The sequence below is a fragment of the Condylura cristata genome, unplaced genomic scaffold (assembly GCF_000260355.1).
Source record: "Condylura cristata isolate star-nosed mole 26May11 unplaced genomic scaffold, ConCri1.0 scaffold00030, whole genome shotgun sequence".
In the NCBI taxonomy this organism is placed as follows: domain Eukaryota; kingdom Metazoa; phylum Chordata; class Mammalia; order Eulipotyphla; family Talpidae; genus Condylura; species Condylura cristata.
The window spans coordinates 4,808,224-4,832,034 of NW_004567131.1; the positions used below are offsets into that span (position 1 = coordinate 4,808,224).

General features: G+C 33.9%; 1 protein-coding gene across 16 annotated transcripts in view; it reads left to right on the plus strand.

Annotated features, from left to right (window-relative positions):
* PARD3 (par-3 family cell polarity regulator) overlaps positions 1 to 23,811 on the plus strand; it is a 476,523-nt gene that overhangs the window by 247,168 nt on the left and 205,544 nt on the right. For 6 of the 16 annotated variants that reach the window (XM_004691164.2, XM_012731303.1, XM_012731308.1 and 3 more), the window contains 4 exons: positions 6,068 to 6,218; positions 12,649 to 12,838; positions 17,808 to 17,959; positions 18,981 to 19,025. In XM_004691164.2, coding sequence (XP_004691221.1) covers positions 6,068 to 6,218; positions 12,649 to 12,838; positions 17,808 to 17,959; positions 18,981 to 19,025 — 538 coding nt within the window. Of the gene's footprint in view, positions 1 to 6,067; positions 6,228 to 12,648; positions 12,839 to 17,807; positions 17,960 to 18,980; positions 19,026 to 23,811 lie in introns of all 16 variants that reach the window. The other 10 variants (XM_012731302.1, XM_012731306.1, XM_012731304.1 and 7 more) reach the window with 6 other exon arrangements.

A 23,811-nucleotide genomic window follows, 5' to 3' on the forward strand; every position in this document is an offset into this window, starting at 1 on the left:
GTCTGTCTTTATAGAATCCTTTAGTTACATCCTGTTAGTACAAGTGTTGTGTACAAGAGAAGACTTTTGTACTAACAGGATGTAACTAAAGAATTCTATAAAGGCAGACTATAAAGAAGGCTTCCCATAAAGCATGACATGATTTTACTATTGTTGAACTTACCTACTACCTCTGCAAAACAGCTTCCTGAATTATCAATGGGGTGTGTGTAAATAATGTTACAGTAAATATTATTAGAAGGATAGGTTGTCTTGTCATGAACGAACATTACTCCAGAATAATGTATCTGATTTCTCTCCTTTTGGCTCTGTTAGTTAACTGGGTACTCTAGCAACTCATCTTTGAATTAAAGATTTGCATAATTAATGTTAAGCTACAGAAGATGAGAATTAGCAAAGGAAAAAAAAATTTTGTACTTGCTCAACATCTGTCCTTCAAACACCTAAACAGCACATTTGAAGTAATCTCTGGAACCCATTGCTCAGCCTTATTTCTGTCTACTTTAAATTCCCCTTTTCTGATTTATTTGTTTTAATTAGTGTTCCTCAGGGCTCTCTTCCCAGCCTGATTTTTCTTACCCCCTATGATGCCTGGTGAGCTTCATTCCCCAGCTTTCAGGTACCACTTTATTATGATGAATCCTGTAACCTTATTTCCAGCTAAAAACACTATTCTAATTCCAGATCCCTTTATAAAACTGTTATAGAAAATTTTAAAACCATATCCGTTGTTCTTCTAAAACCTGTTCCTTCTTGAGGTACCTCATTTCTCCTGCTCTGGTAAATGGCACTGCCATTGTGCAGTTGTAGAACCTAGAATTCGGGACTCACTCTTGACCTCTCAATTGCTATACTGTCTCTGTAGGTTCTCTTCAAACCATTTTTCTCCATTTCATCTACCACTGATCAAATTTAGCTCTTTCATTTCACTGGAGTTATTGTTAGAGCCCCTGAAAGATTTTTCTGCCATGATGTGTCTTCATCTCATCGGAGCTCATTCTCCACACTGTAATAAGGCAGGCTTTTCTACAAAATAAAGTTGGTCACATATTTGTGTTACTCCCTGCTGAATTCCCACTAGGATTTTCTGTTGTCTCCATGATAGATGCCCATCTCTACCACATGGTAGATGAGGACAGGCAAGAAGCTATCTGTGCCTCCTTTAGCCTATTTCCCTGTGTTTTGTGTTCAAGCTACTCAGCTCTACTAGCATTTTCTCAGACATGTAATGTTCTCTCTCACCTCCAGGCGTTCCACAGGAGTTCAGTCTTCCACTTGTACTAGCAACAACAGCCTTTAGAGTGTAGTTTTCTCCACAGTACCTTCAAAGTCCTGTGTATTTACCATCCCTGGCAGCTACCACACTGTCATCATTTCCATTTTGGCTTTCTTTCTCGGAAACATAAAATTCTGAGAGAGCTGAGAGATGGCCTGCTGCTCTGTTCCTGTCTCTCCATCCTCTGTATCCAACCCAGGTGCTAATACCTAAAGAAGGACTGAAGGACAAAGGATAGAAAGCTAAAGAGCCTGAATTTACAGGGCTAGAAGAAAAGAGTACTTAGTTATTATTAGAGACTGAACTACCAAGAAAATAATCAGACAGGGCAACAAGATTAAGTTTATGGTGGTGATCCTGGATTTCCTTTGTTTTCCTTATATAGAATGCTCTTTAGTTAAAAATATTTCACCCATTTGTTAAATAAACTCCATTGTTGTTGTTCAAGAAAAAAAAATCATAAGCTGTAATTGTTTCTTTTAAAAGAGAAAAGAGCTTATTTCCTCTTGCTTTGTATTCCTGAAGAATAGGTTAACTTTTTTGAGTTATTTTTTTAAGTTCCACTGGAAAAAAATATGTAAAACAGGAGTCAGAAAAATTGGTATCAATACCAAGGACTCATTTGTTGTGGACTTTCAAAGAGAATGGAGGGAAGTGGAAATAAAAACCTGAGATTGTTCCTTGAGTATTAACAATAACCTGAATAGACAATTATGATCATTTCAATATTCTAAAGAAAGTAGTATTTGCAGAAATTGCTGTAATTTAATACAGCTTCTAGTCATTTAATTATATCTGTGTTGCATGTGATTTTATGTAATGCCTTGTCTTAGTGTTGGAGAGAATGTGACCAGGTGAGTTTTTGTCTTAGAACCCATACTGAAGGATTTAGTCACTGAGTACTACTTTAAATGAATTATCTCTCTAGGTTTAATCTTGTTGAAATTATAAAGCCCTATTTGAATAGGGAAGGATCTAAGACACCATTTATGATTCTCTTCATTTTATGTATAAGAAATAATTGTAGAGAGGTCAAATGATTTGCTTAATAACTGTAAGACTAAGGAGGTAGCAAAGTATTTTAGAAGGTAGGTGTTCATTCCTCTTACGCATGTGAGTGGGTCTAATTGACTTAATTATGTTGCTCATGGAATTTATATTCTGGTTGTATTGAGGAAGTGCATGCAGTAAAAGTATGGCTTTGTATCAGAGTAGGTTACATTCTGGGTCTGTGACATATCTGCTTAGTTACTCAAGGGACTTGCTCTCCTCTCTCATCCTTCTTCTTGTCTGCAGGGGATGTGGAGAAAGGTAAATGTGGTCCTGGGTAAAAACCACACATGAAGCTCAACTTAAAACTCCTGCCACTGTTTTCCAAAGCTACATTGTCTGTTTTATTTGTTGTATCTCCCTCTTCCTTGGAGTTAGTACTTTCTACAGTGGCTTAATATTATCTGTGTCAAAATTCATTTAATTTCATTGTTGTGCTATATTCTTGGCTTTAAAGGCCTACTTCTGTGTGGCCTAGTATGTATAATTTGAGTCATTCATATAGAAATGAGTTAATTCAGCCAATTACTCATCTAGTTCCCACTGTGCAGGCACTGGAGATAAAATAGAATAAGCCCATAAAAAATGAAATATTGAATAATACAATTGTGCAATTATTTACAAGAACTTATTTTTTAAAGTCTGCTGAGGGGTCATGGCCATATCAATGATAACTTTTTTTTTTAAAGATTTATTTATTTATCCATATAAGAACTGATGTACAGGCCAGAGATATGGTAGGCTTAGGGGGTGAGAGGATTCACTAGAGAGATGGGGTGCTAACTTTTCAATGTTTGTAGTAGAGCTAGAGAGGTACCTTTTTATTCATGTGTAAGACATCGTTTACCCAACATTGCAAATTCACAACATCATGCAATTTTCCTAAGCCACAGAGAAATTTTATTAGTTTTTAAAAGAAACCAAGTTTTAACTTTTCCTAAGAAAAGATTTATATATTATATAATAATATAATGACAAGCAATCTTTGGTAATATCCAGTTTATTATTAAATTGCTTTTGTTATTTTCTGATTATAAGAGCAAATATGATTGAATGTCTCTTTTGAGTATACTGTATATACATTGTTTTTAGATATTAAGGCTATTCCCAATATGTATACTTTTAAAAATATTTAACTTAGGTTAAATATTGTCATGAATCTTTATTATTCAACTTATTATTTCCATAAGATAATTACGACAAAGGTAAAAACCTGGCCTAGTGAGGGTCTCTAAGATGTGTTTTGACCTGTCTCTCATATTTCCGCATTACTTTAGGAAGATTATCTCACTGTGCACTCCTACAAATATTGGGTATATTACTTCAACCTATAGCTAATTCTTTAATTGGTAAAATGGCTTTTTTGTCTTCCATGGGATGACGCTCAGGGCATCCAACATAACTACTACTACCTGAGAAAGAATGAAGGTATATTGATGAACATTTTGATCTTTAAACAACAAAGTGAAAATTTCAGCAATTCTATTTTGGTTTCTACATATAATAAGTTTTGTTTCATTCAGGTTTTCTCTAAGACTAGAAAGGCCTGGGGAGTAGCCACAGAACAGATGAAACTGCTTTTCCATGCCTCCTTCTGCCTCTCCTCTGTACTGCCACAAGGCTACTTGTTTCTCCATTAACTCATTTTCTTGCAATAACAACAAAAATTTCATCCAAAGATTTAATACAAAATTGTGTATTCTTAACTGTGTATTTTTAAAGAATTAAAAGGCATTGTATCTTCTGTTAAATATTTATGTAGTAGGCTATTAATGTCTTCATTTGAATCTCTCTTTTGAGATGCAAATTGGACATGGTTAAAGAGGTTGGGGAGGTGTAGACTCTTTTCCATGAAATGATTAAATGCCTCCTTTTTTCTGAACAAGCTTCTTTTTGTTTTTGTCTAGAAAACTTGCATGTACATTTCTTAAATGGAAGTTTTATTTGACTTTATATAATTCTGAAGTAGCATCTTGGGATATTTAGGGATTTCTCTTAAAGGAACCTTATAAAAATTTTCCATAGTTGCATAGTTCAATGAAATGTATTTGTTAAGCAAACTTAAGATTATATGTCTGTCTTATGATAAAATAAATTATTGTGTATCAAACATTCCCTGTGCATGAAGTCTTATACAAGAAGTTTATTTGCTTATTTGATGTATGTGTTCATTAAAAAAATCGCATGTACTTGTTCTTAAAGATACAGAGTATTTCTTTTGATTTTTTTCAAATCAAAATACCTTGAAATTTAGCTATAATATTCTCCAGAAAATATTTATTTTACATCATAGATCTTGAATTTTTAATTTACTTTTGAGTAAAGCTGTTAGTTGTAATCTGCAATTAAGAGAACTAATAAAACAAATCCTCATATCACCATATTGAGTATAACTCACTAGTGCTGCAAGTTTATTATTCTTCTGCAGTTCAGTGTGCCTCCATTTGTAATTGTGTTGACCCTTCAATGCATTAAATCTCCCCAGTGCTTATCAAACAAGGAGAGAGATAAGTCTACAAATAGGAACTTCATTAAATATCTCATTTATATTAAACAGATGATAGCTTCTAACAGAAATAATAATTTGTTCAGGCAAAGAAGCCACATAGGAGAGTTGTGGTTTCATCTGTTGGAATGAACAGTCTTCTCCCAATTTGCCAAGTCCTGCTGTGCCACTCCCCAGTCCCAACCCACTCTCCCTCTGGCTATGAGCCAGTGCCAAAATGTCCTAAGATATTAGTTCATGATTTAAGCTCAGAGCCCACATTGGGAGAATTGTACTAAGTAGCCTTTGTTCTTCGTTGAAGTAGATTAGTTTCAAGGCCTCACTAACGTAAGCTCCTTATGTGTGCTATCATTATGAAGGATGAGACTTAACAAGCACAACTTTTTTAAACAAATGCCATGCACAGTTTTAATTCATGGTCATAGAAAGTGACCTGTATTCTTTGCTTTTAAAATACATATATTGTGACTTATATCCCTTGCTTTTTTATATGCTATGAGTATGTTTCTCAGCTTTATTAGAATATTTGGTCTTCCTATACTGCTTACATACAGTATATAAAGAAGTATATAATAGTATATATGGATTTTACATACTGTTAAGATTATTTTGTCAGTTAATATCTCATACATAAATTATAATAAGACATTAAGATGATTATACCTAACTTCTAGAAGAATAAAATTATTAATCAGTGTATTGTTCAAGACACCTGAGCTGACAAGCAGTTTAAGTCACATAGACTAGGTAGTAATTCTACCAGTACACATACAAATGTTTGCTATTTCCTAGGTTTAATTACATTTAGTAGGTACAAAATGTATGAATTCCAATTTTATTCGGATAATGCATATCTTGTGTAGAGTAGCATCCCAAAGAATTCTGAATTAAACTATAATTTACTTTGACCTCAGCCAATAGTAACTTTGAAATTAAAAAATAATAAGCAACAAGAGTAGTCTTTTTTTTTTTTTTAAGGCTTTATATACACATATATTTCCTCATTGGTGGAAATCTGACAGAACTTCATGGGAGGTGCAGTGTAAGTGGCACAGAAAGTTGGTCATTAGGCAGAGCTGTCATCACAAATTATTTTGGTACAGGGTGAAAAGTTCTAGTTCATTTGGTGCTCAGTTGGATGTAGGCCTTGGGCAAGTTGTTATAATTCCCCCATGCTGCTAATGGGCCTCCAATACTGATTTCTGTTAAATCTCCCCTCCCCACTGTTTCTGTAGCTAAAGTCACCTGGAAGCCCCTCTGGACCTGAGCTGCCCATTGAAACCATGTTGGATGACAGAGAACGAAGAATTTCCCATTCCCTCTATAGTGGTATTGAGGGGCTTGATGAATCACCTACAAGAAATGCTGCTCTCAGTAGGATAATGGGTGAGTCAGGTAAAACTCTATTTATCTCATCTTATTTTTATGCTTTTACTGGTTCACTGAGAGGTTATTAATGTAATATTAATGCCAAGGAGGCCCATGTTTATAAAAGAAACAGAGCAGGTTTTATTATAATCATTCAGGAAGTGTTAATGTGAAGAGAACAAATCGATGTATTGATTTATTAAGTGACTTTTAGATCCTGTAAAATCTTGGAAGGAAAAAAAGGAAGGATCATATAGAACTGTTTTCCAGTGATCAAGATATTATTAGCATATTGAAGATAATAATCCATGTTTTTTTTAAAAAAAATCCAAATTTAGTGGTTTATGGCAAGAGAAGCTCAAAAGTTTTATATTATTTAGAGTAGCACTGTTAGCAGGGAGAGGAAGAAAATGCATATATATGTTTTTATATATCTATATCTATATGAAAAGTACATTATAGAAGACATACTTATGGAATATTCATATTTATTTGCTTTGTACTTAATAGGATGTTACCACATTTTAATTGCATTTCTACTTTTTCAAAGCCTTTGTTTTAAAATTCTAAAATGAATTTTTTGCATCCTTTGTTTGAATTCAAATCCATACTGTCTGCATGGCCCCAAATGGGTAATGAGGTTATTAGCACTTGTTCTGCAGCATTTCAGCTCTCTACTAACAGATGCAGTTAATAAAGACTTGCTGTACCACAGGAGTGATTGGATTTACTGAGTTGTTCACCTTGGGATTAGGGTTTTAACATCTAAAAATAAGAAGCTGTTTTGATTAACATAGCACCTGATGTGAAAAATTGCTGGTATGTTTTATAAGACTCTAATATAAAGTAAAACAATAAATTTCACTCAAACTTTGAGTATTTAATACAATTCAGGTTTCCATTATGAAATTTCATTAAAACGAGTTTATTTCATCAGTGGACGTTTATGGAAATCCTGCGATTGGTTAGCCATTGTATATACAAAGATGAGTGAGAGACAGCCTCTTTTGCTGTAGATACAGTGATGAGTGAGAGACAGCCTCTGCCTTCAAATAACTTTCAACTAAGCTGATGGGAAAAAAAACATAAACATGACACAGTTTTCTGTTCTTCCTTTAATTCTTCTGTTTCCTGTTTGGAAAAATTTGCTAAATTCTCAATTTCTTATTTTGTTACATGTGGAACTTAGATGTGCCTGCTCTCTGTTTTTACTTTGTCAACATTTTTCTTTTTGTCTGCTTGGCATAAGTGAAATAGGGAAGGATGCCAAAGGCATTACATACCTGTTAGGTGACAGGCATGTTACATTATTTATCACATTAATCTTTCTTAATGGTCACTCTTTTAGCTCTTAGTGGATTTTTCCATAGTGGATATTCTTGATTTTATGTAAAACTTTAACTTTGTGAAATATTTTTTATTTATGAAAATTCAGACCCCTTGAGAGAGAGAGAGTGCATGTGTCCCTGGATCTGTGGCATACAAAATGATTTGCTGTAATTTCCCCTTTATTATAGGAACATAGGACTTGCCATACTGAATGAGACCATTGGTCCACCAGTTCCTGTAACCTGCATCCTGCCTCCAATCCCTGATGCTTCAGAGGAAGGCGGAAAACTAAAACTAGAAACAAACCAAAAAAAAAAAAAAAATCCCACCCCAATTCACCTCTAGTGACCTTTTGAAATGCTGTGTATATGGGATTGAGGATTCCTTCATTTCATCATAGTCTATTGCCTTGACTTTGTTAGCTCTGGCTTCATTAGTCCCCTTACATTTGCATTATAGCTGACATTGTTTTCCCATCCTTCTACTAGAGATGTTGTAGACTTTTAAAACTCCAGATGCTTCCTCCAAGCAGTTACTCCCAGCTTTGTTTTATACTACGGGTGTCCTTAGGGACCCAGCATCATAGACTCTCTACTCTTTGATGATAGGCCAAAGTAATTTTAAGTGAGTTGGATATTTTCTAAGATTGTTTTTTCCACATTGTCTTATTAGAAACTAAGGGTCTTAAATCGTTTTATCCTGAGAAATTTATGCACTTACTTATCTTGAGTTTTGCAAAGTTGAGTGTTATTTCCTATTCCAGTATTATGGACCTTTAGAAACAAATGTTGTGTAAGTCAGTTCCCAGTGTAAGTTAAAAATCCTGGGAATGATGTTACCAGCAACTTAATTCCAAAACAGGTCACCAAATATAAGATACTGGAGTACTGCACTGCTATTAATTTAAACCAATAGTAGTAGTATTTATTGATTTATGCAATATTTAGGTGCATGAAAATTTCTCAGCTTTTGTTTGGTTAACAGTTATCTTTAATATGTTTAGAATAGTTCTTGGGTGGACACTAGTGAAGTGGTGGTCTTCATGATTTGCTCTGATTCTGAAAGAAAATTATTTTGAATTTCCAGATGACCACATTAGGAAATACCTACTTTTATGGAAGCAGGATGCATTTTTCACGTAGAATATTCTTCATGTAGAACTCTAGACCAAAAGGAACTTCGAACTTTCTGACTTATTTCTATGGGAACATGTAGGAGGAGAAGAGATTTAAAAAAAGATTTTAAAAGGAATAAATTTTGAATCAGAAAGATGTCACTTTTCTTCAGCCACACTTCCCTTCTTAATTGACAAGGGAACTAATTTCCAAGATCCTATAGTGATTTTAGTTTTATTTTGTTTTTTTTTTTTGCCATTTCCTATTTCTAAAAATAGCCTTCCCTGGGGAAATGCTGAGAACACAACATGAATCAATGACTTTCATGACAATCAGTCTTTATTAAAAGCCTTAGTTTATAAGAACCCACATCTCGAAAGCAAGGCAGTAAGTAGACAGTTTCTAGAACCTATTCTATTCTAGTAACCACTGTGATATTCTAAAAACCTTTGAGAAGACACCCTTAGAAATCATGTATTCCAATCTACTTATCTGCTACTCGGGAGAATTATATACAAGTGTTGTGTCTGAAGCCACAAAGTTTCTGAACCATGTTTATTATGTATATTTTTCTGAGTCCTAAGCTCCATATTACTCAAGCCTGACTTGGTGGGATCAACCAGAGCTGTAATGAAAGGCAAGATTTTTGCCAAGTGTCAGCTATATTAACAGACTTTCCACTATATTGTGGATTTTAAGAGGATAATCCTGGATAATCATCAAAAAGAAATCTGGATTGAGCCTACATAGCATTTCTTCCTTTACAAAAGCCTTAAAAACATTTTATAATTTGCTAAACTACCTTAAATCTGATATCTGTTACATCCGTTTTAGAGTTTACTCTCAACAGTTTTTTGTATTTATACATTTGTGGTGTGTTTTAAGAATATGTTCAGAATATTGTCGTCTTATTTAGAAATTCAACATAGGAAAATGGAACATCAATGTTGTTTTATTATGAGTCAAGTTGCTGACAAAATTTTCCACATTTCATCTGTTTCTAGTGTCATGCATAATGTTGCCTTCTATGTAAATGTGCAAATGAATAAATGTTTAGTAAACAATTATTCTGTATCTTGTTTTACTTCTCTACAAGATATTGACTGGTTGAAACCTTAGTTTGTACTTGTTGGCTAACTAGGTAAAGAAAGAGAAAAAGTTCATCCGTTTAAAGTAGATCAAGGGCTTTCTGGTCAGCCTCCAAGTTTTCACATTTATGATGTTTTAAAGGTAATAAATATAATTAATTGTAAGGACTATCATATCATCAAGATAGTATATATAAAATATTTAGTTATCCATTACCCTCAATATATTTCTGGAGACAGATACCAAAACAGTATTTCTAGCAAGCTTATTAATTAGAAAAATTGATAGAGAATATGAACTCTCAATTCTTTTGAATATTAGACTGTGATATCATGTACTAGTGAAAAATGCTAATTATTATCTTAATATGTTGGAAATTTATTGCCATTTATTTGTGTACAAAATTTGGGTCTTACAGTGCAATATTTCTACTCAGAACAAAATTATATATTTTTAAAAAGAATTATCGTACCCTCCCTGGTGGTGCAACGGGTTAAAGCGCAGCACTACAAGTGAGCCACAGCTGCTTCAGTGCGAGTTCAATGCCCAGCCCCAGAGGTGACCTACATGGCATGACAAACCTCTCTTGACCTGCCTGTTACTCCCCACAGCAGTGTATTTCGTTGTTCTGCCTGTTCTGCTCCCCACTTTGTCACTGGTGAAGCCTTTCACTGCCCCTGCACCTCTGGCCTGTACCCTGGGTTCTGCATGCATAAATAAATTAGTCTTTTAAAAAAAGAATTATCATACAAAGAACCATTCAGAATTCTGTATTAGGATGTTTATTGGACCTTCTTATAATATATTGTATAAACCTAAAAGTTTAAGATTTTTGTATTTAAAAATGAGTACATAATTATGAACTATACTAATTTCCTTCCCATAAATTCTGAGAATTTGGCTTTCAACACTATAACACATGCTACATCAGACATGAGCTGTCAATTAGGGATCACCCTGGCTTTGCATGCATTTTTGAGAAACTATATTATTTGAGAAGGGAACATTTCTTTGAGTAGTAGTGCTAGAAACATCTGACTTTATGAATATTTAACAAGTTTCTATTTTTCTATACTAATTTCTAAATCTTGAGTAGTAATAGATGAGTAATTTGAATTCAGGAGAAAATTATTCAGTATTTTATTTACACATCTAGTATAAGCGTTCTTAAAGAGTTGGTGGTTCTAACAATTTGTTAAAATGGTATATTTCAAATCAAATCAATGTAGTTTTCCTCGATAAAATCCTGAATAAAAGTTTCAGTGACATGTGGTATTTCTGTAATAGAGTAATTTGTGCTAAATGGGGAATGCATTTGAAATTCCTGGCAGTTGACTTTTGTGATGTCCTGAAAGATATATTGTATCTTAAATGATTTTGTTCTTTTGTTGATATGCTAGAATACACAGACAGCTTTTTTATGCCATCTCCAAATTTCCACAATGATGTTAAACCCAAAATTATCATTTATACTTAATCAGGAATATTTACTTTAAAAGTTAGATGTTCAAATTGATTTTATTCTTTCTTTTTGTATATTGCTGTTTTGTGAAAAAAAAAAAAAAACTATCATAGAGGAAGATGACACCATGTGTTAAATAGCATGTTTGGGAAATGCAGCCTTTCTTTTTATTTTAGTGGGAACCAGTATAGTTGACTTAAAAAAAATTAGAAATTGGAGAGTTTCTCCTTTTTCCTATAAGGCGATTTAATATTGACTCCGTTGTAAGAACCAGGCCAGAGGTTCTACGTTATTACTATCATATTAGTGTGCATGTTTCTATGAGTGTGATCTCTCACAAGCCTTTTGACCAAAGCTTCTTTACCTAGTCTTGTTCAGAAGAATGACACAAGATTTGAGTAGCAAATGAGAGTAATTGTGGAGGTGTTTGGGGGAAGAAGATAAAATAATTTTTACCCCAGCTTCAACTTAAAGGATTCCAGGCCATAATGTTGTATCAAGAAAGAATGTTAAACTTAAAAACTTGTTATGCTTATCCATGGTCTTCATCTTATTTTTCTGAATGAAACTAATCAGTTAGACAGTTGTGGGTCTTTCCTTACCATAATCATTACCTGAATAATTGAATCAGTTGAATAAAGAGCTCTTCTTTCAAGGTCTTTAACCTCTGGGCAGGCAAATTCAAATCTTTTATTGTTAATACCACTCCTGCTGTCTCCCCCATAGAGATCTTGATTCTGGGCCTTCTTATCATTGAAGTATCACTTGAATGTGACCTGGGCTTTTTTCCATTATGCAATTAATCTTGCTACCTTCAGTATCTAAAAATCAACATTATTCCTTTTAACAGAATAGACCATATTCATCATTCAAAGCCCAACCTTGATGTTAACTTTTATTAATATCATAGTGTTCTCTGCCTCTAGTTACCCAATAATTAGCACTTGTCAATTCCATGATAAGCACCAGTCAGTTATCACTTTTTGTATGTCTACCTCCTCTTGTGAGTGAGCTTTTTAAGTGTGGAGCTTCTGTATGTGGTAAGCGCCTAGTGAATAGGTAAATGTCTGATAGAAAAGTCTCAGGACTTTCCTCTAGATTTTCTGGTAAAATTTTTCAAAGGACCTTCACAATTTATAATCTATTTAGTATTTTTCACACAGGAAGACATTTTGGAGATCATTTCTCACTTAGGAAACCTAAACCCATAATATTCGAGTACTTTGCCCAGAGCTCATTTATTGCAGTACAAAGAGGAAAGAATAGACTTGAGGTCTCCATTTAAATATCATTTATGAAAAATAAATTGGCTTGATTTTATTTTTTCCTGCCACATTGAGGTGATGTGTGGAAATGAAAACTTTTTCTAATGTAATGAAATAGTTAACATTAATATACTTTAACACTGAGAGTGATTTCTAGAATTTCTCTTTCTCTTTTTTTCACTGGACAGGTAAATACCAGCTCTCCCCCACAGTGAATATGCCCCAAGATGACACTGTCATTATAGAAGATGATAGGTTACCAGTGCTTCCTCCTCATCTCTCTGACCAGTCATCTTCCAGTTCCCATGATGATGTGGGATTCGTGACAACAGATGCTGGCACGTGGACTAAGGCTGCAATCAGTGACTCGGCAGATTGGTAAGATCACAGCCCAGGTTTGGAAAGCATGAGTTAGTTGCAATCACAGATTTATTTTATTTTTAAATAGTCTTATCACTAAGCACAGCTTATCACTTCTTTGTTTAATCAGTGCTCTGTTTTCATGGTTGTCTTAATTATCATTTTTTTCTACCTTTTTTCTAATGTAGGAGAACTGGGGTACAGGCCAGAGGTGCAGGGGGGTGAAAGGAATCAACAGAGACAGAGTGGGGAGCAGAACAGGCAGACTGACTGAAATATACTGCTGAGGGGAGCAACTGGCAAAACAGGAGAGGTCTGCTGTGCCATGTAGGTCAGCTCTCTCACCTGGAATCGAACTCAGGTCTTAGTGGTCCTATCTCTGAGACTTAATCCCTAAAACACTAGGGATTTCCTAATTATGATTCTTGTTATAAAGGTATTCTACAGTCCCATAAAGTAACCCAACTATTTTGGCCTTTCCACTGTTGTACTTAATATAGCGCCCCCCCAAAATACCTTCTCAACTGGTTAGCAGTCTAGCCAAAAAATCCCCCTAATTTGTTCATTCTTCTTCTTATTTTATATCTTATTGATTTGATGAATTGCTTTTCTATTAAATAAGTAGATTTTAAGGAAACTGATTCTTTGTGACAGTCAGATGATTTTCGCCAGAATAAGAGTTGATATGTTCTGCAAGTGGGAGGAGACTTTTTAAAGGCTTTTTTTTAGGGGATGTGGGGCCTTGGGAGGTACTTTATGCTGTTTAAAATTCATTAGTTTCTAACCTTGTGACTTCTGAGATATTTTAAAGTTACCTTTTTTCCTGTATCTTTCAAAATAGAAGAACGTTATTTAATATTTTTCAACCAATGTGTGGCACATGAGTGTAGAAGTTTGTAGCTCATATGCCTATTAATTATATGTATCAGTAAGCAAAAATTAAGTCCCTCCTAGCAATGATTTAAGGTTATGGTAACAATGAACACAAACTATGTAAAGCAGTATACCAGAATGTTCTTATTGCCTTCCCTCTAGGATCTTTTATAAATACATCAGCAAATTATTTTTAAGTAGTATGGTTTGTTACTTTACCATTTACTATTGTTACTATTTTTACTTTTTTCCTAGGTTAGAGTTAACATTAAATATTAGATAGGAGGAGTCCAGGGGACTAGCATCTATTTGTGTTAACATTTTAGTGATGATCTTAACTAAGTAAACCATGTCCCTGATGTTCTTCTCCCATTGCTTTCATGGACAAGTGTGCAATGCACTTACCCTAATCTGCAGATGTCTTGGAATAAACTGACCTGTTCTCAGAACCTTGAAAGTGCCACCTTTAGTTTCTTTCTGTCTTTTCTTCATTCTCCTATTAAAAATATATGATTTTAAAAAAGAGCTATCCTCTAACCTGCATGATAATAGCACATCTTTGAATCTTTGAGTGTTTTTTGTTGTTGTTATTCAGCAGAGGAGGGAACTATAACATACAGTGAAAATTCATTTAAAATCTTCATACTTGTTACATTTACTGCTGAATTCATATCTCTTTCTGAAAGTGAAAGCAACAAGAGACAATAAGGATTAAATCATTTGCTATGTTCATTTTAGGGGCAAAAGGCTTATAATCTCCTCCATGATGAGAAATTCTGAAGGTGTTCATAGGAATATACCTGTTTGTTGCCTTATAAAGTACTATCTTGGTGGAAATAAGTAAATAACTAGGAAGGATAGATTGTGGCATTAATTTCCCTCTGGAAATTCATAAAATCAAGAGGACTTGTATGACTTTGCTATGGGGAGTGTGGGTCAAGGAAAAGAATATGAATGAAGGGTTATCCAAACACGAATGGCAGCTGTTCTGTATCACAGCAGAAAATGTAAGCTTTTCCAGCCTGACAATATCTCTCTAATCCTTGATGAAAATGTTATGAAAACAAAAGGGCAATAAAACAGGATTAATAACTGAAATTTTAATAACACTAGGAGTTAGGATATGGTTACATTCTTTAAAGAATCAGCTGTCAGTCCTGCAATCTGACTATTTAAGCATGCTAGTGTGCTGTTTATTGTGTGTGAGATTAGTTTAATGGATTTAATGATAGGAAAAATTAATTATGTCTTACTTTAAGGATATTTAGTTCCTTGAAAATTCGCATTGACTTACAAACTCATTTGACCATTTTATACAGTACATGTTTACAGTTCGTATATGTGTGTGTGTGTGCTTGTAAAGATATATCAAATGACTAAGCTTTTGATTTACTAACTAATAGAATATTTTTTGCAGCCCATTAATTGATTTGGGGAACATTAACAATGTTATTATGGTGGGGACTTGGGAGGGGGAGACAAAGCAACAGGTCTTAATCTCAGTGACATCATTTCAAAGGATATAAAATTAGTTTAAAAAAATGTCAATATATGGGTTTTAGGTAACATTAGCTGTCACAATTTAAATCTCTTTGAAAAATATTTTAATAATAATGTACATTAAAATTATTTAATAGATATTACAATATGTACATAATAATGCATAATTTATATTAAAATATATCCTGTTCACATATTTGCTACCTTACTAGAGCTCAGTCTTAACAGCATTAAGCCTGATATAAGGTTGACAATTAAGTATATGATGATGAAAAATCAACTTTCAGTATTTAAAAATTATTGAAATCATGATGTTTAGAGTTAGCTACATCAAAATTGGATCATAGATCTCATCATATTCATTTTAATTTTTCACTTGTAGAACTGTGTTTTATTAATTTGTGTATATGTTCCCTATAGTCGCAGTACAGTGTTGTAATAAATACTGTTTGTTACATTTTAAGAAATATGTCTTAGCAGCATGTGAAGGGGCAGTAAGCCTTCATGATGAGTGTGACCTTCCTTCATAGACTATCACAATCAGGGGAACCACCAAAATGCCCACTGTCCCTCCCTCCCCCACCCCGGTAGTCTACTGTGCTCCCTCCCCACTTTATATTCTCACCCTATTTCTTCCTTCTCTGGATACCTCAGTTCTCTGGTCACTTTCAAGGGTTTGTTTTTAAGTTTGACTGTATCTGACCCTGACCCATTGTTTGATTTGTTTGTATTCCTCATATAAGTGACCCCATCTGCTTTTTGTCTTTTTTCCTTCTAGCTTACTTCGCTTAGCAATATCTTTTCCTTCTGTGCTGCAAATGACATGAATATATCCTTTTTGATTGCTGAGTAGCATCCATGTGTGTGCATGCCACACTTTGTTAACTCACTAATCTGTTTTGGGGCACTCAGTTTTTTTCATAACTTGGTTGTTGCAAATAGTGTAAATAGTACAAGTTTCCTTTGGAAATTAGTATATTTGTATTCTTTGGGTAAATACTTACGGGTAGAATTAGTGGTATACACGCAGATCCATTTTTCATCTTTTGGAAACCTCCACACTACTTTCAGTAGGGGCTGGACCAGTGTACTTTATATTCTCACCCTATTTCTTCCTAGTTCTGCAACAGAATAAGAGGATTCCTTTCCCCCACACCCTTGCCAGCACTTGCTGTTTCTGGTCTTTTTGTCATGGGCCATTTTCAGTAGTAATTTCTTTTGTAGAGGTGTTTGAAATTTACAAAGGGCTTTTACCTTGTGCCATTGAATTAGCTTTAAAAGATGGATACCTTTTATTGTCCATATTAAGACGTCTGGCCTCAACATATTATAGGTCATTTAACAGAGATTTTTCCTTTTCACAATTTTTGGTTTAGCTCTTTGTGTATGACCCAACTGTTACTTGATTCACAGTAAATTTTAGCTAAATTTTTGATGTGCATCTAAGCCAAGTAGCTATCCATTTACTAGGTACTGATGGTATCAGGCCATAGAGGGTTAGAGAAGCTGATTTCCATCTGAAACATAATGAAGATTGTCACTGATTCAGCTGGCATAGTAAAGTTGTTCCCTTCACATACTAATTTATGGTGGAATGTTCACTTACCTGATCAGAGAAGTAAGATGAGTTGGCCCTGGAATAGGAAAGCTACTTATTTAATAACTAGGCCCAATACGGGGGGGGGGGCGCTTTCTTTTTATGGGCTGTGCATTATTTTACAAATAGGAATAGTTGTGTGTTATCACCAGCTACTTCCACTGTGAAAACACTGTAAACTGTATCCTATTCTAATAATTTGTCATAAACTTCTTTATCTCAGCTTAAGCTGTCATGTTGGGATCATCCAAAGCAAATGTCATTTAATTCTAGTCATGCTTTTTCTTACTCCCTTAAATACTGTTTATCCTCTTATCTATGTATTCATAATATAGGCTTTATTTTTCTTAGAAATTTATAGAGAACCTCTAGAGTTCTTTTCTTCTTATTTTAATGGTGTTACCTCACACAATGCATTAATATGTTCTATTAGGGGTATATTTAATTGATATCATCTCAATTGATTAAGTATTTGCAGAGGAACTACATCCTCATAGAACTATATTCTGTAAAGGGTTTTTTGTTTGTTTCTTCTGATCACCAACAATAGGATGTATAAGGAGACGAGAACACTTCCTCTTTAAAGACTTGCATTCAGTTGCCGTGTGTATGGCCATTTGTTTGCTACAAGCATTTGTTTTTCATTTGTGACAAGTGTCCTCAAATATTTAACCACTTAATTATGAAAAAAAAATCAGGCTCACTTTTGATAACCATTTAGAAATATTCATGTATTGTTAAATAGAGTGCGGAAACACAGAAATAATAGAAGAAAGTACTCACAGGGAGAAAGAATTACTCTATATTAATGTAAAGTAACTGTATTTTTGAACCACCCCTTATATACCCTTACTCTTTTTAATGTGCTATATATTTTTTGATTAGTTTAACTTTTTCTGGAATATACATATGTGTCTATACATAGCTAAACATACAGGTATATATGAATTTTCCTAAATTATTTTGTCTTCTAATTTTAGTAAATATTTTTGTGTTTTATCTTTCTCTTGATACCAGCTCTTTGAGTCCAGATGTTGATCCAGTTCTTGCTTTTCAACGAGAGGGATTTGGACGCCAGAGTATGTCAGAAAAACGCACAAAACAATTTTCAGATGCCAGTCAATTGGATTTCGTAAAAACGCGAAAATCAAAAAGCATGGATTTAGGTAGTGAGTACAATCTCCATGAATCTTTATCTAAGATTTAGATGCTTTCTGATTAAATTGATGGTCTCAAACACATGTCTGTTTACTCTAAGCATTAGAGAAAGTAAATATGAAATATGGCGATTTGGCAAAATACAGTCTTTTCTCTGAGTTTCAGAATGATATTACTCATAAGTGGCATGTTTACATAATGTGCAATATGTTAATATATATGTTTTCTGATGAGAAAAGAAACAAACACATGTGCTTATGCTATATTCGTGTGACTTTAATTGAAAAGTGAAATGTTATTACTTTGACTTTTCAACCAATTTCATTGATACAGTATTTGGTACATTGTGAGATTTTGGAATAAGAAGAAAAAGTTTTGGAGATAAACCATTATCTCAATCCATGTCTAGAATTTGGTTATTTCATGATATCTTCCTTTGATTGCTGTTCTTTAAGGTTGATTTAATAGGAACTCTTATGTGTGGATAAATAAGGCATTTAATTGAAGTAATAATTTGAGAGAATATTTGTTGTAAAAGGTATTTGGAAACAAATGAGAGGAAGAAAAGCCCTACAGTTGTTCAATAAATCCCAATCAGGTAGTGTCTCTTTTTAGCCCCAAATCTACCAAAAACAATGTCAAACAATTAATTATATCTGTAAACTGATTGAATGATTTTGTTAATCAATTATAACTTATTTATGCTCTTCTCTGGTGGCTGTACTTCAAGACTAAAAGCATTAATTTATCACATGCATAAAAGAAAAAATTGGTGATGTATTGACTTGGCTAATTATTATGTGCTAACATATAAATAACATACATGTCTGAAATGAAATGAATGGCATATGCATGGAGACACTGCTTTTTTTCTCCTTATTTTGATTATGAATGTTTGCTTGATGTTTCATATTATTTGCATGAAATATTACTTAAGGATTGTCACCTAACTGAAAAGATCTAGGAATGGTTAAAGCATGTTGGGCTGTGGGGACTAACTGGGCTAACCATTATGCATTTACCTTTTAACAGTAGCTGACGAGACTAAACTCAATACAGTGGATGACCAGAAAGCAGGTAAGAATGGACAGTTAGACTGTTGCCATAGAAACTGCTCCAAGGAGCTTATCATAATTATAGAGCTGCCAGTCGTGTTGCATGTAAACATAAATATTATAGTCTTGCAAAGATGCTTTCATTGTAGGAATCAAATTGTAAATGAAAAGAAAAATGTTCTGTTAGAAGTAATTTATCATATATTACTTACCAAATGAAAATATGGTAGTGTAAAGTGCAAAAACAATTTAGACTTTCTTAATTATATCTGTGTTAGAATGTTTTGTCACAAAAAATATTAAAGCCTGGAAAACGTGATGCCTTAGTATAGACTCTTAAGTTTTAAGTCATCTTCATCTACTCGGTATCTAGGCTAACATCCAAAATTGATTCTCAAAAGTGATGATTTTGACTTGAAGGACAACAGCATAGATACAAATAGTTTTCACTTAAGGATGATGTCCAGTATTGCTGTCATTATTCACTCAGAAATACTTAGCTTTTTTTGAGATGCTAGAATTAGTTCATGATACATATTTAGGGCTTGCATCTAAAATGCAGCATACATCCTTTCATAGGAACAATGAAATATATTAAACTGAGTAGATTATAATGTTTATATGTTCATTGACTTTATTAGAGGAAGGTTATGTATTATTCAAATAACTTTTGTAAAATTGAGCATTTCTGACTTGCTATTATAAGTTTGGAATAATGTTTTCATTGTTTTAGGTCCAGTCTGATGGCACTATACCATTTAGTACTGATTAGTTTTTTTTGTTTTTTTTTTTTTTTACTTATAAAGTAGGATTATTAGAAAGAGACAGGAGAGGAAAAGCCACTTGCATAGGCATAAGCAGGCAGGAATAGCTGCCCTAAAAGGGACAAGTTTCCAGAGAGAGAGACTTGCAAGGTAGGTTGCAGGCAGGTGGCCTTAGGAGAGCAGCCTCCATTGAGGGACGTCAATTGAAAGAAATCCCAGCATGGTACAGGTAACAGGCAGGCAGGAGGCTGCTGCCTTGTGGAGGGATAGAGCGGGTTGAAAGAAGCACCAGCATAGTCACAGGTGGGCAGATGAGCAGCTGCCTGATTAGGTTTAATTTACCTTTTTAATCTGAAATAGTCATTAATTTTAGCCTACTTGAAAAATGTGTATCCCATATACGTATATAAAGATTATTGTGGACATGGTCAGAGTTTTCACACTCTGTAGTATAAAGATAAATTGTCAAAGCTGCATCCAATAAATCATAGAATTAATTTAAGTGAAAGGCAATTAACTGTAGTCTTGGCCCTTATTAAGAAATTATTCTTTTATCAAGCATAAAACTCATTGTAATTCTGAAACAGGACTAAAAGTACACATTATTTAATAGTCTACATATATAAATTAGTAGATTTTGGAGTTAATACTTCCTAGTACTTTTAAGCAGTGACCTCTACTGTGCTTAAAAACCAAATAAAACTGCTCAGGTTAAAGAATCAGGGTTAATATACTATGCCTATTAGGTAAAGTAAGGAAATTATTTAATTTAACCTACCAGACTTGAACTGAAAACATTAAATAATTTTAATGGACAGATTTCATTATCTAATTGATCTAATTGTGTTTTAAAAAAGTGTTGGATACTAAAAAAAAAAAAATTTTCCATTAGTTGTACTCTAACCTACTAAATTAAATTATGATATCCTGGGACCAAAAAAAAAAAAAATCACAGTTCTTTTTGGGTCTCTTGGTTTTAAATCTATGAGTGAAATATTGAAACTAAATCCTCTCCAACCTACAATATTAGACAGGGAACAAATTTTCAGGTTTTTTTCCTTAGTTTATTCAAACTGTAAAAATTATTTTTTATAGTTTAGTCATAGGTTTGATAGTCATGGTGGCATTTTAGCATAGCAATAAACGTTGCATAATGAAAATCGAATTTTACTTCCTCTGTGCCTCTTTTCAATAAGAGGAGTATAAAATAGACCTAGGAAAATAGTACATGTACTGTCTCTCTCTTTATTCATGGATTTAGGGAGCTTGTGTGATATTTAGATGGTAGAATGGATAAGAGACTAGGAATAAGAAGAGAACTGGGTTTCTAGTCATTTAATCCTTGCATATATAAAACATCAAACTATCTGAATGGCCTAAAGACTTATATAAATAATGTTAAAATTAAGAGACTTTAGTGTGTGTGTGTGTGTGTGTGTGTATAAACAAAACTATATAATCTTTTACCCATATATATGAGCGTTTTCATTTATTATTCAGTACTGTTTATCAGGGATCTCAAACCCTCATTTAGGATTATCAGTATATTAGTTAGCAAAATATTGGTTAAAGTTTCTTTGACAAATATAATACTTACATGTGTAATATCCATGTCATAGTTCAAGACTCAACAAGCTCTTTTTGTCAACCAGATAGAAAATATTGTAGGCTTGCAGGTCAGTCTGTTTAGCAATTAGTTAATTCTGATGTATTGTGGAAACAGATACAATACATGCAAAACAGCGGGCATGTCTGCTTCCAATATAATTTTCCACATATAAGGAATGCTCACCATTGACAATTTCCAACATTTTGCCAAAGCATTACAGTATAGTGTTAACTGATTTAGAGAAAGGCTAAAAGGTGAGTAGATAAACTGTGTTATCCTTAACAAATAGCTTTGCTTCTTAGTGATGCTGTCATCATTGCTTTTCTTCACAAATATGCCTAGCTTTATGTATTTTAGCAAGCACATGTATTCATATATAAATATTTACATATATATGTAATTTTTAGCAGATAAGCCATTTTGATGTTCATTTTTAAAGTTTTAATGATTTGAGTACATTTAAGTTAAATCTCAGCTGACTTCATAAAGAAATGCTATAAATAAATGAATTTTTATGGTAATCTTTACCAGAAGCATGAAATCTTTACTGGAGACACAGATTAGATATACATATCAATACACACTTGTGTGGTTTATGAACCCAATTATTATATTTGCCCTATATTTCTTTATAGACCCAAATGCAACTGTTAAGTTACAAAAACCGATAGACTTTATTTAGCAAAAGATCTTCCCAATTCTTCTTTGGAGAAGTACCTTATTTGCTCTTCTGCTCAGTTTTTGATTGAGTTGTTTTCTTTTCTTGAATTATATGGGCACTTTGTAGGTCTTTGATAGCAATACCTTGTCAGATGTATGGTGGACAAATAATTTCTTCCATTCATTGTTTCTTATAATCTTTGCCTCTCTCTCTCTCTTATTATTATTATTTTTTTGCTATACAGAAACTTTTCTCCCATTCTTTTGAGTCCTTAATTTCATAGTTTTTGTTTCATTCTAAGAAAAAAAATTAATTTTCCTTCCAGTGACATGACTTTTATGAATATTTAGAACATGAATGTCTCAAAATTTATAGTGCTATCAAGAGAATAAGACTGATCATCTTAGCAAGACAAGAGCTATTTCATGTGAACTTTTGCCATAAATGTTCAAAAATTTGCAAACCTATATTGTGGAGACTAAGTAATCATTTTTTTTGTTGTTGAAGCACAGTTATTTGTGGAAGATTACATCTTCATTAGAGTCATCTGTCTACCCTTCTGCCTGTTACATTTTTAACATGTTTATTGTAACTTAAAACTGCTATCCCATTGTGAAAATTAGGTGAAAAATGTAATGCAAATGAATCTTCAAAAGATAATTCTTTTTTGACTCTCTCAAATTCATTTTTATTTTGTACTAACATTCTAAGCCATGGAAAGCCCATCATAGCTACTTGGTTTCTGAATGAAAATAGGCTTGTTAGTGAAGGTTTAGCATATGGGCTGATCATTACACATAGAGATCAACTACTTAGTCTTTACACTTTCAGTTTTTACACCTGTCTTTTTTTTTTTTTAAGATTTTACTTATGCATACAGAACTGGGGTACAGGCCAGAGGTGCAAGGGTGGTGAGAGGCTTCACCAGAGACAGAGTGGGGAGCAGAACAGGCTGACTGATGAAGTACACTGTTGAAGGGAGCGGCGGGTGAGACAGGAGAAGTCTGCCACCATGTGGGTCCCTTTCGGGGAGGGGATAGAACTCATGCTGAAGTGAATTAGCTTTAGTGCTGCATTTTAACCTGCTGTGCCACCAGGGAGGACCCATTTCTTTTCTTTTCTTTTTTTTTAAAGTACTGCTTTATTTTATTTAAATTTTTTTTATTGCATTTAAACTGGGTTCAGGCCAGAGATGCAGGGGCGGTGAGAGGCTTCACCAGAGACTGAGTGGGGAGCAGAAGAGTAGATCAATGAAGTACACTGCTGAGGGTAGCAGTGGGTGAGACTGGAGAGGTCTGCTGTACCATGTGGATCACCTCCCATGCCAGTGATCAAACTCACACGGAAGTGGCTGCAGCCAGCTTGCAGTGTTACATCCTAACTCAATGTGCGACCAGGGAGGGCCTACACCTGTCTTTTTGACAGTGTTGGTGAAGAACTAGTTCTTTTACCCTTTGTGCCCAGGTGGAGGGGCCAAGCTGGTGCTACAGACATTCAGATTCTGTATTAGTCCATCTTCGAGGACCAGGTTAGATAGTGATAGAGAAGACTCATACATGGTTAGAAAAACAAAACTGTGTTAGTTGTATTCTAAAACTTGGCACTACTGGTATTATCTTAGACTACTGCCCTAGATTCTTAAAGTGGAGCCAAATTTTCTACTTCATTGAAAGTTTCCCTTGCCATTCTACTGAAAATTTCTTGGTAAATGCTTAGTTTCTTCCATATATTCCCCACTTATTTCTGAAGCAGGTTATTATTCCCAGCCTGGATG